This window comes from Mustelus asterias, unplaced genomic scaffold (genome assembly GCF_964213995.1).
Source record: "Mustelus asterias unplaced genomic scaffold, sMusAst1.hap1.1 HAP1_SCAFFOLD_50, whole genome shotgun sequence".
In the NCBI taxonomy this organism is placed as follows: domain Eukaryota; kingdom Metazoa; phylum Chordata; class Chondrichthyes; order Carcharhiniformes; family Triakidae; genus Mustelus; species Mustelus asterias.
Genome location: NW_027590123.1, coordinates 484010 through 497134, shown reverse-complemented (window position 1 = coordinate 497134; position 13125 = coordinate 484010). Strand labels below are relative to the sequence as shown.

The 13125-nt window shown below is 46.2% G+C and overlaps 2 protein-coding genes across 3 annotated transcripts in view; both read right to left on the bottom strand.

Moving 5' to 3' along the window:
- Positions 1-13125, bottom strand: part of LOC144483231 (uncharacterized) — a 192866-nt gene that overhangs the window by 16662 nt on the left and 163079 nt on the right. The window lies entirely within an intron of this gene.
- On the bottom strand, positions 2230-13072 carry LOC144483242 (uncharacterized). Of its 2 annotated transcripts, none has more exons than XM_078202023.1 (2): positions 13012-13072; positions 2230-4545 (listed from the first exon to the last, which is right to left on the bottom strand). In XM_078202023.1, the coding sequence occupies exon 2, from the start codon at positions 3887-3889 to the stop codon at positions 3443-3445; it is 447 nt and encodes a 148-aa protein (XP_078058149.1). In that variant the 5' UTR covers positions 3890-4545; positions 13012-13072; the 3' UTR covers positions 2230-3442. The 2 variants fall into 2 exon arrangements, with proteins under 2 accessions (XP_078058149.1, XP_078058150.1); XM_078202024.1 differs by lacking the exon at positions 13012-13072 and adding an exon at positions 12778-12847 and having other exon boundaries at positions 2236-4545.

Below are 13125 nucleotides of genomic sequence, written 5' to 3'. Positions count from 1 at the left end.
CATGTAGACAACATCAACTGCACTGCCCTCATCCACCTTCCTGGTTACCCCTTCAAAAAACTCAATCAAATTTGTGAGACATGATTTTCCACTCACAAAGCCATCCTGAGTGTCCCTAATCAGTCCTTGCGTCTCTTAATGCCTGTTGGTCCTGTCTCTCAAAATACCTTCCAACAACTATGCACCACAGATGTGAGGCTCACTGGCCTGTAGTTCCCAGGCTTTTCCCTGAAGCCCTTTTTAAACGAAGGCACAACATTTGCCACTCTCCAATCTTCAGGCACCTCACCTGTGACTATCGATGATTCAAATATCTCGGCTAGGGGACCCGCAATTTCCTCCCTAGCCTCCCACAATGTCCTGGGATACACTTCTTGATGCTCTTTAAGACTTCCAGCATCTCTTTCTCTGTAATATGTACGCTCCTCAAGACATCACTATTTATTTCCCCAAGTTCACTAACATCCATGCTTTTCTCAACACTAAATACTGATGAGAAATATTCATTTAGGATCTCACCCATCCCTGTGGATCGGCACATAGATGACCTTGTTGATTCTTAAGAAGCCCTACTCTCTCCCTTGTTACTCCTTTGCCCTTTATGTATTTGCAGAAGTTCTTTGGATTTTCCTTTGCCTTCTCTGCCAAAACAATCTCGTGTCCCTTTTTTGCTCTCCTGATTTCTCTCTTAACTCTACTCCTACACCCACTATACTCTTCAAGGGATTCACTTGATCCCAGTGCCTATGCATGTCATGTGCCCCTTTCTTCTTCTTGACCAGGGCCTCAATATCCCGAGTCATCCAGCATTCCCTACGTCTACCAGCCTTGCTCTTCACTCTAAGAGGACTGTGCTTACCCTGAACCCTGGTTAACACACTTTTGAAGCTTGCCACTTGCCAGACGTCCCTTTGCCTTCCCACAGACTCCTTCAATTAACTTTTGAAAGTTCCTGCCAGAGCGACTGCCCCCAATCAAAGAGCTCCTTTGTCCATTCCTCAGTGCAGAACTCCTTCAGCCTGATCCTCCCACAGTACTCAGCCTGATACAGAGTTAGCTCTTCTAACCATCAGCCTTTGCTGCTGTCTTCATTTGCTTTATGGTTACACATCAGGTTGTACTCTCTTTAGATCAGTCAGGAATTAGGGTCATGAATGCGGCCACCTGCCCCATTAAGTCCATGCTCGTTCCCTGTGAATCAAACCATTGCCCCGTCGATCCCCAGACCCCTGTAGGTTTATTTCCCTCAATTGCCCATCCAATTTCCTTTTGGAAAGATTCCATCATCTCTGCTTCTCCCCTTTGCCGGAAGTGGGTTCCAGATATTTATCACTTTCATCAGATGCAAATGAATCTGAGAGCAGAGAAGGAGGCCATTCCAGCCATTGTACCCATGATATCCCTTTGAACAAGATCTTCCATTAATCCCATATTTCATTTCGAATCTGTCCAGTTCCCTTTTGAAAGATCCAGTTTAATTTGCTTCCTGCACCATTTTCTGACAGTGAATTCCAAATCACAACAACTCATTCTGTTTTAAACCAAATAATTTCACGATATATTGTGTTTGGATTTTCACAGGGGATTTGGAAACGGAGTGAAAGACATGGTTGTTACTCAAAATTAAGACTCAGTCTTTATTAATGATCTCAATGAGCGGACTGAGTGTGATGTATCCAAGTTGGGGACTATTTCTAAAAAGGAAATTACATTTCTGCAGCTTCTTGCATGACCACAAGATCTTGGAAAGTGTTTTACGGTCAAGTTATTTTGAAGTGTAGTCACTGTTGTGATGTGGGTAAATGTAGGGGTGCCTCAGAAATGAAAATGATCACTTTCATCTGTATTAACAGTTAAATATAACTAGGTCAAGGAAGCCATGTTAAACTCTAACATGTGATGAGATCTTTATATCATAAAGCTAAAAGCCTCCAGACACGGCTGAGCAAGCAATTAAGGAATTCTTCAATCATTTTGATAAGCTAGAGGACATTATATTCTGCTAAAGTCTGGCTCAAGAATGAGGCTGATTGTTCAACCTGATCAAGATTAGTAAGAAAGCTTTGTGTCTTTCACAAAGTATATTTTTGAACCATTGTATCTTGTATTAACCAAATGTATTAATTAAAGATTACTCTAACAATTAGCTACCAGTCAGTAACAGATGGGTGAATAAGTAGTGAGCCATAATTGAGTTAAAGTTAATGAATCAATAATAAGTCAGTAGTTGTAATGAAAGATTGAGTTTTATTTGCAGTCAAATGTAAAAGCTTAATTGCTGTGTATGTAAAGAATGTGCAGTGAAGATAAATGTACTGGCGAGAGAGACCTTCCAGCTCTGATTAGCCTCAACATTTGTACAGGGATTGTATAGAATCAGATAAAGGGATGGTGTGAAATTATTCTATTGTATTCCTGATAATGACAGAAAATGGGGCAAGTAATTGAGGATACAATTAATCTAGTGACAAAACTGCTTTCTTTCTTCACTACAACCATTACCTCTCCCTTTGCCTTTAGTTCCAGGACATTTTTGACATTTAATCTCGTCGCCCTCTAACCAATCCCTGACTTTCCCTTTTGTTCGACCTGACCCTCCCCTCTTTCTCACCGGTATCAAACCCATCACATTTCTCCCTCTAGTTCTGAAGTAGAGTTACATTGGATGGGAAACATTAACTCAGTTTCCCTCTCCACAAATGCTGCCAGACCTGTGTTTTTCCAGTTCTTTCTGTATTTATTTTAGATCTACCTGCAGTGGAGGAAAAACACTATTTACTATCCAGGATAAAGTAAATGTCTTTCATCAGATTTTGTGGATCATTTTGTTTATTTGTTTGTTTAGCTATGAGGAGGGGTTGGAGAAACTTGGTTTGTTCTCACTGGAACAACAGAGGTTGAGGAGCGACCTGATAGAAGTCTACAATATTATGAGGGGCATGGACAGAATGGATAGTCAAACGCTTTTTCCCAGGGTGGAAGAGTCACAGCTTTAAGGTGCAAGGGGCAAGGTTTAAAGGAGATGTACGAGGTAGATTTTTTACAGAAGGTGGTGGGTGCCTGGAACTCGCTGCCGGGGGTGGTAGTGGAAGCGGATACGGTAGTGACTTTTAAGGGGCATCTGGACAAATACATGTATAGGATGGGAATAGGGGAATGTGGTCCCCGGAAGGGCAGGGGGTTTTAGTTATGTCAGGCAGCATGACCAATGCAGGCTCGGAGGGCCTGTTCTTGTGCTGTAATTTTCTTTGTTCTTATTTCATTGGAAATGTGCTCTCCCAGGCTCAAAGAGCATCAGCTCATTGGAAGCAGAGGGGTGAAACCAGCCAGTCCAGCAGAAAGAAAACCCTTCAACCTTCCACTTCACCAACTGTCAGAATGAACATGGTTCAGTCCTGGATGTGATTAACAGCAGCAATAACAGCAGAAACCAACTCGATAATCATTGGTGAATCCGTTGGTGTCTCTGCAGGTTGGATGACCGAGTGAATTCCTTCCCACACACAGAGCAGGCGAACGGCCTCTCCCCAGTGTGAACTCGCTGGTGTATCCGCAGTGCAGATGACCATTTAAATCTCTTTGTGCAATGAGAGCAGCTGAACGGTCTCTCCTCAGTGTGAATGCGCTGGTGGGACACCAGATCCCGTGAGCTTTTGAATCTGCTCCCACAGTCAGAACATTTAAAGGGTCTCTCATTGGTGTGAATGAGATTGTGTCTCAACAGGATGGATAGCTGAGTGAACCCGTTCCCACACACAGAGCAGGTGAATGGCCTCTCCCCAGTATGAACTCGCTGGTGTTCCCGCAGGTGAAATGACGTTCTAAACTTCTTTGTGCAGTGAGAGCAGCTGAACGGTCTCTCCTCAGTGTGAGTGCGTTGGTGGGACATCAGTTCTCGAGAACTTTTAAATCCACTCCCACAGTCAGTACATTTAAAGGGTCTCTCATTGGTGTGAGTGACTTTGTGACTCAGCAGGTGGGAAATGCGAGTGAATCGCTTCCCACACTGAGAGCAGGTGAATGGCCTCTCCCCAGTGTGAACTCGCTGGTGTCTCTGCAGGCTGGATGACTGAGTGAATCCCTTCCCACAATCAGAGCAGCTGAACGGTCTCTCTCCAGTGTGACTGCGTCGATGAATTTCCAGCTCTGATGGGACATTGAATCCCTTTCCACAGTCCCCACATTTCCACGGTTTTCCCCTGATGCGGGTGTCCTTGTGACTCTCCAGGTTAAACAATCAGTTAAATCTCACACAGAACACGGGTACAGTCTCTCCCGCTGTGAATGCTGCGATGTATTTTCAGGCTGTGTAACTGGTTAAAGCTCTTTCCACACTCAGTGCACTGGAACACTCTCACTCGGGTGTGTGTGTGTCTCGGTGCTTTTCCAGTCACACTGATGTTGAGAATCTTCTGAAGCAGAAAGAACAGTGAAACATTTCACCTTCTAGAATCAAAGGTCAGTGATATTCAGGTCCTGATAAATTGAATGCTGACGTGATGTTTGTTTTGAGTTTTTGTCTGTAAATCCTCACCTTCTGATATCCTGTAAAACGAGTTTGAAAAATTAATCAGTGTCAGTACAGCATAGAAATTCAGAACAGACAATTCTAGTTTCTATGGAACATTCTTTCTTCTCTCATTCCCCAAAAGCTGTGAATCTCCATCCCACACACTCTCCCTCCATTCTCACTCTGCTGTATCTAATATTCGCCCTCCCAATTCTCCTGAAGGTGCTGATTGAGGCTGATTGACAGATCCATGCCCACTGCTTCCTGTCCTGGACACAGAGAGCTGAAAATCTCCATGCAGGCTTCCGGCCGAACAGAAATATGACTATATTCCTCGACTAAGAATGTTTTAAATGGATTGTTTCAGTTAGTGAAGATACAGGGGGTTGTGATTGATGATGGTCTTGAACTTGCTGCCTGTGAGGGTGGTCATAGAGTTTGACAGCATGGAAAGAGGCCCTTCGGCCTATCGTGTTTGCGCCGACCATCAAACACCTTTCTATTCTAATCCCATTTTCCACTCTTGGTGCGTAACCTTGTATGCTCTGGCATTTCAAGAGCTCATCTAAATACTTCTCAAATGTTTCAGGCAGTGAGTTCCAGATTCCCACCACCGTCTGAGTGAAAAGGTTTTTCCTCACATCTCCTATAAACCTACTGCCCCTGAACTTAAATCCATGCCTTTGGTTATTGCCCCCTCTACTAAAGAGAAAAGTTCCTTCCTGTCCCCCTCCATCTGTGCCCCTCAGAATTTTATACACCTCAATAAGGTCTCTCTCACCCTTCTCTGCTCCAAGAAAAACAACGCCAGCCTATCCAGTTTCTCTTGATAGCTGAAACATTCCAGCCCAGGCAACACCCTGGGAAATTTCCTCTGCACCTTCTACAGTGCAATTACATCCTTCCTATAGTGTGGCAACCAGAACTGCACACAGTACTCCACCATAGTGTGGCCAACCAGCGTTTTGTATAGCTCCATTATAACCTCCCTGCTCTTATATTCAATGCCTCGGTTAATGAAGGCAAGTATCCCATGTGCCTTCTGAACCACCTTATGTCGCTATCCTACTGTCTTCAGAGATCTATGAACATACGCACCAAGGTCCCTCTGATCCTCTATACCTCCGAGGATCTGACTATTCATTGTGCATTCCGAGATGCCGCTTTTAAAAACTGCTTCAATTGAAGCTAAAGTGTAACCAAATGACTTCAACCAAGCACAGCATGTCAATACTACACTTGATCTTCGCCAAAAGGCCGAGAAGCGATACCTCCTGCTCTTAAGCGTGTCAAGTTCAGGAGTAACCTGCCCGCTAAGGCTATTGGGCACAGGATTCGTGTGATGCTGTATCCATCAAGGATTTAAAGCACAGATGTACATAAATTGGCAATAAATAGTAAAATAAACTGACAGAACAGAGGAGGAGGTTTGGTCTGAAGCTCATTGGCCAACCAACTTCCGCATTCAGACAATGGGGAGCTCTGATTGACTGGAGGACCAGACTCCTTGCGGTCCTCCAACTCTTCCCATTGGTCAAAACCTCAGTATCTTTGTCAGCGGGTGGGCACCTCCCCCGCACATGCGCAGCTTCCCTCTCCCTTGAACATGCGCAGTCCGGGCCGGCGGGAGGAGATCACCGAGCGGCTTCTCGCTCTGGCCGGAGCTGTCAGCCGGTTGCCTGGAAACCTTGGCTGGAGGAGGGGGAACATCGGGTGGGGACGGCCGGGCCTGCGCATTGGAACCGCAGTGACGTCACCGGAGAGCAGCGAGATTCCTATTGGCTGATTCAGGCAGGGCTCTATTGTGACGCCACAATGCGGAAGTTGGCCAATGAGCTTCAGATTAAACCTTCCGCCTCTGCAACATCTGGGAGGAAATCAATGTTTCCCCCTTTCCATTTCTTTTCTCATTCTGGGGGAAATTGGGGACTTGCAGCAACTGAAGGGTAAGGTCGTGAATCCAGTCTGTATATTCCACACATTTTTAGTCCAGTCATATGGGCATATATCTGTCTGGCCGCCTGCATTGAGATTTTCAGCTCTCTGTGTGCAGGACAGGAAGCCGTGAGCATGGATCTGTCAATTAGCCTCAATCAGCACCTTGAGGAGAATTGGGAGGGTGAATATTAGATACAGCAGAGTGAGAATGGAGGGAGAGTGTGTGGGATGGAGATTTACAGCTTTTGGGGATTGAGAGAGAAAGAATGTTCCACAGAAACTGGAATTGTCTGTTCTGAATTTCGATCCTGTACTGACACTGATGACTTGTGTCAACTTGTTTTACAGGATATTGAAAGAGGAATCACAGGCTAAAATCTCGAACGTCACGTCGAGATCTGGCAGAGTCATATTCCTTGGGACCTGAATATCATCGGCCATTGAATCTGGAAGATTTGAAAAGATTTCAAACATCAATCTGACTGAAAAAGCACCAACACACTTCCACATTCAAGTGAGAGTGTTCCAGTGCACTGACTGAAGAGCTTTAACCAGTTACACAGCCTGAATAAATATCACACCATTCACAGCGGTGAGACACTGTACACATGTTCTGTGTGTGGACAAGGCTTCAACTGATTGTCCACCCAAGGCAGAGGCAAGGACACCTGCACCATGGAGAAACCATGGAAATGTGGGGACTGTGGAAAGAGATACAGAGCCCCATGTCGGCTGGATGCTCATCGGCGCAACCACACTGGGGAGAGGCCATTCATTTGCTCTCAATGTGGGGAGGGATTCATTCGGTCCCCCCATCTGCAGTCACACAAGCGAATTCACACTGGCGAGAGACCGTTCACCTGCTCTCAGTGTGGAAAGGGATTCACTGTGTCATCCACTTTGCAGAGACACCAGCGAATTCACACTGGGGAGAGGCCGTTCACCTGCCCTCAGTGTGGGAAGGGATTCAACCAGTTATCCAATCTATGGACACACCAGCGATTTCACACTGGGGAGAGGCCATTCATCTGCTCTCAGTGTGGGAAGGGATTCACTCGGTCATCTGACCTGCAGACACACCAGCGAGTTCACACTGGGGAGAGGCCATTCACCTGCTCTCAGTGTGGAAAGGGATTCACTGTGTCATCCGCCTTGCAGAGACACCAGCGAGTTCACACTGGGGAGAGGCCATTCACCTGCTCTCAGTGTGGGAAGAGATTCACTCAGTCATCCGTCCTGCGGACACATCAGCGCATTCACAGCGGGGAGAGGCCGTTCACCTGCTCTCAGTGTGGGAAGGGTTTCAGTCAGTTATCCAACCTGCGGAGACACCAGCGAGTTCACACTGGGGAGAAACCGTTCACCTGCTCTCAGTGTGGGAAGGAATTCACTCAGTGATCCCACCTGTTGAGACATCAGTGAGGTTACACTGGGGAGAAACCGTTCACCTGCTGAGTGTATAAAAAGGGTTCAGAATTTCATCACAGCTGCTGAGGCACCAACAAGTTCACAGGGGTTGGATTCTGCTGTTATTGTTTCTGCTCTCAATTACATCAGGACATTTTGTTCATTCTCACAGTTGGTCAATGGGGAGGGTCAGAGGGTTTCTTTCTGCTGGACTGGCCGGTCTCATGATTTTGCCTCCAGTGGGCTGATGCTCTTTGAGTCTTGTTGCGAATACCTGGTTTCAAATTTCACAAGGATCACAGAGTGACAGGGTGTGAGGAAGTTAAGAGTTACTATTTCTGTTTGAAACTTCCCAAATGCTCATCCAATTTCCTTTGTAATTGTTTATTGTCTCCACTTCCTCCACCCTCGTAGGCAGCGAGTTCCACGTCATTACCATTCACTGCATCAAAATATTCTTCCTCACATCCGCCCCTGCATCTCTGACCCAAAACCTTAAATCTGTGCCCCCCTCATCCTTGTCCCATCAACTAATGGGAACAGCTTTTCTTTGTCCACCTTATCTAAACCTGTCAGAATCTTGTCCACCTCTATCAAATCTCACCTCAACCTCCTTTGCTCCAAGAGGACCAACCCCAGCCTGACATCGACAATAAAGAATAAACTAACAGAATATGTTAATACCTGAAATCAAATGGGAATGTTTAATTTCTGTTTTAAAGATATTGTAAATATATTGTCCTGGACAATAAAGGAATTGGAATAACTCACCTTGGGTGTGGTTGAATGGAATATATCAATCTGGAATCCACCTTCAGTCCAGTGAAAGTCTGGAATGTGTAGCTGGAAATCTTTCCCAAATATCACTGTGGATGTACTTACACGATGTGGAGATGCTGGCGTTCGACTGGGGTAAACACAGTAAGAAGTCTCACAACATCAAGTTAAAGTCCAACAGGTTTATTTGGTAGCAAACGCCACTTGCTTTCGGAGCGCTGCTCCTTCGTCAGGTGAGTGGGAGTTCTGTTCACAAAACAGGATTTTTTATGATCAGATCTCCCACTCACCTGACGAAGGAGCAGCGCTCCGAAAGCTAGTGGCGTTTGCTACCAAATAAACCTGTTGGACTTTAACCTGGTGTTGTGAGACTTCTTACTGTGTACTTACACCTTCGGCATTGTAGCAGTTCAGGAAGGCAGTGTTGGGGTTGACCATGTCTGAGGCAGCTACATACAGCCACATATTCTGTTATAATTGAAGGACTGCAGATTGAATGTGAGGCATTATGGGACATGACTATCTTGACCACATTCCTGTGACTGCTCAGTTTCTGCAATCACGGACCAGTAAAGCTGCTTAGCAGGGCCCCAACAGAGGACCTGGTGAGAATATTTACTCAGAATGAGTTAGAATTAATCTTATTCCAGCACCGCTGGTGTTCAGCGGCTGAGATACCCGAATCTGTGAACAGGAGGTCTGGCCAATCAACAAACAGTGGTAGATAGTTGGTTAAGAAGTTAAAGATATTGGTCAACACCTCAGTATGAAGATCAGAGGGTGGGCTCTCCCCAGCACATGTGCAGCTTCCCCTCTCCCCCGCACATGCGCAGTCCTGGGCCGGGGGGAGGGGGAGCTCACCGAGCGGCTTCTCGCTCTGTCCGGAGCCGTCAGGCGGTTGCCTGGAAACTTTGGCTCGATGTGGTGTAGGGGGAGGGGAACAATGGTGGGGGCGGGTCTCCCGGGTCCGCGCGCCCGGGCCTGCGATTGGAACCCGGAGACGTCACCGCGGAGCAGAGTGATTCCTATTGGCTGATTCAGGCAGGGCTCCATTGTGACATCACAATGTGGAAGTTGACCAATGAGCTTCAGAGTGAAACTTCCTCCTCTGTACAACACCTGGGAGGAAATCAATGTTTCCCCCTTTCCATTTCTCTTCTCATTCTGGGGGAAATTGGGGACTTGCAGCAACTGAAGGGAATGAAGTGAATCCAGTCTGTATATTCCACACATTTCTACTCCAGTAATGTAGACATTTATCTGTCTGGCAGCCTGCATGGAAATTTTCAGCTCTCTGCATCCAGGGCAAGAAGCAGTGAGCATGGATCTGTCAATCACACATGAGGACGGCCTCAACCAGGATCTTGAGTTCATGACACACTATCTGTAACCCCCACCACTTGCCTGGGCTTGCAAAGTCTCACTAACTGTCCTGGCTGGAGACAATACACATCTCTTTAACCTGTGCTTAACCCTCTCTCCACTCACATTGTCTGTACCTTTAAGACTTGATTTCCTGTAAAGACTCGCATTCCAACCATTATTCTGTAAATTGAGTTTGTGTCTTTGTGCCCTGTTTGTGAACAGAACTCCCGCTCACCTGATGAAGGGGCAGCGCTCCGAAAGCTAGTGGCTTATGCTAACAAATTAACCTGTTGGATTTTAACCTGGTGTTGTGAGACTTCTTACTGTGCTTACCCCAGTCCAACGCCGGCATCTCCACACTCTGAGTGGAAACATAGAGAATTAGGAGAGGCCGGAGGTGAGGAGAGAGATTTTATACATCTATAACTCAACAGGAACTTTGACAGAATTTCCAAACCCTGTGAACACCATCAGCTCCAAGTTCCTATCCAACTCACACACCATCCTGACTTGTCTGACATCCAGTACTGAAAGAACAGAAATTTATTTCATATAAATACTGGGAAGACTGAACCCATTGTGTTCAGTCCCCACTACAAACTCCACTCCCTCGCCAACAACTTTATCTCTCCTCCTGGCAACTGTCTGAGGCTGAACCAGGCTGTTCACAACCAGGGTGAAATAGTTCATCCCAAGATGAGCTTCCAGCCACATGTCACATCATCATCAAGACCACCTTCATTCATAGAATCATTAATAGTAATTAATTAATAATAATGAATAATAAAATACAGTGTAGAAGGAGGCCATTCAGCCCATCGAGCCTGCACCGACAACAATCCCATCCAGGCCCTATCCACATATTTCCCTGTTAACCCCCTGATAGCAAGTGGCAATTTATCATGGCCAATCTTTCTAACCGGCACATAGAAGCATAGAATATTACAGCACAGAAACAGGCCTTTTGGCCCTTCTTGGCTGTGCCGAATCATTTTTCTGCCTCGTCCCACTGACCCGCACCTGGACCATATCCCTCCACACCCCTCTCATCCATGTACCTGTCCAAGTTTATCTTAAATGTTAAAAGTGAGCCCGCATTCACCACTTCATCTGGCAGCTCATTCCACACTCCCACCACTCTCTGCGTGAAGAAGCCCCCTCCCTAATATTCCCTTTAAACTTTTCCCCCTTCACCCTTAACCCATGTCCTCTAGTTTTTTTCTCCCCTAGCCTCAGTGGAAAAAGCCTGCTTGCAGTCACTCTATCTATACCCATCATAATTTGATACACCTCTATCAAATCTCCCCTCATTCTTCTACGCTCCAGGGAATAAAGTCCTAACCTATTCAACCTTTCTCTGTAACTCAGTTTCTCAAGTCCCGGCAATATCCTTGTAAACCTTCTCTGCACTCTTTCAACCTTATTAATATCCTTCCTGTAATTAGGTGACCAAAACTGCACACAATATTCTAAATTCAACCTCACCAATGTCTTATATAACCTCATCATAACATTCCATCTCTTCTACTCAATACTTTAATTTATAAAGGCCAATGTACCAAAAGCATTCTTTACAACCCTATCTACCTGTGACGCCACTTTTAGGGAATTATGTATCTGTATTCCCAGATCCCTCTGTTCTACTGCACTCTTCAGTGTCCTACCATTTACCTTGTATGTTCTACCTTGGTTTGTCCTTCCAAAGTGCAATACCTCACACTTGTCTGCATTAAACTCCATCTGCCATTTTTCAGCCCATTTTTCTAGCTGGTCCAAATCCCTCTGCAAGCTTTGAAAACCTTCCTCACTAAACACTACCCGTCCAATCTTTGTATCAACAACAAATTTGCTGATCCAATTTACCACATTATCATCCAGATCATTGATATAGATGACAAACAACAATGGATCCAGCACTGATCCATGTGGCACACCACTCGTCACAGGCCTCCAATCAGAGAAGCAATCCTCCACTACCACTCTCTGGCTTCGTCCATTGAGCCAATGTCGAATCCAATTTACTACCTCTCCATGTATACCTAGCGACTGAACCATCCTAACTAACCTCCCATGTGGGACCTTGTCAAAGGCGTTACTGAAGTTCATGTAGACAACATCCACTGCCTTCCCTTCATCCACTTTCCTGGGAACCTGCTCGAAAAACTCTAATAGATTGGTTAAACATGACCGACCACGCACAAAGCTGGACTCTCCCTAATAAGTCCCTGTCTATCCAACTATTTGCAGATCCTATCTCTTAGTACTCCTTCCAATAATTTATCTGCTACTGACATCAAAGTTACTAGCCTATAATGTCCCACATTACTTTTTGAGCCTTTTTAAACAACGGAACAACATGAGCTATCCTCCAATCATCCGGCACCTCACCCGTGGATACCAACATTTTAAATATATCTGCCAGGGCCCTTTGGACTGTGGAAGGAAAACCGGAACACCCGGAGGAAACCCACACAGACACGGGGGGAATGTAGAAACTCTGCACAGACAGCGACCCGAGGCTGGAATTGAACCCGGGTCCCTGGCGCTGTTAGGCAGCTGCACAAACCACTGTGCCACCGGGCCACATGTCAGTGTCATCACCCGACTCCAGCCCAGTCTCAGCTCATCTGGAACCCTCATCCATTCCATTGTGACGTCCCATCCTCACCCATTCCATTGTGACGTCCCACCCTCACCCATTCCATTGTGACGTCACACCCTCACCCATTCCATTGTGACGTCACACTCTCACCCATTCCATTGTGACGTCACACCCTCACCCATTCCATTGTGACGTCAGGGCTTCACTCTCCGATCACAATCCCTGCCGGCCTCCCACATGCAGCCTCAATGGCGGCAGTCAGCCCGGGTCTAACACTACAAGCTGCCGCTCCATTTGGTACAAAGGGGGGGAACCGGGAAGTTCATTTCCGGGGTTTGGGTTTGAACAACATGTTTACAAAGTCTCTCCACCCACCCGCCACATTTATCATTCCCCGCACGCCGCCCTCTACCTCGTATTGATCTCGCTTCCACATGAAAACCGTCCGTCTGTCCGTCGCCATTACCCGCACTGCGCATGCTTCAGGTCCCGCCCCTCATTCACTCGGATTGGTTGGAGGACCAGC

Coding starts and splice junctions, on each gene's coding strand:
- LOC144483242 (XM_078202023.1), bottom strand. CDS start 3,889: ATGTCCCACCAACGCACTCACACTGAGGAGAGACCGTTCAGCTGCTCT.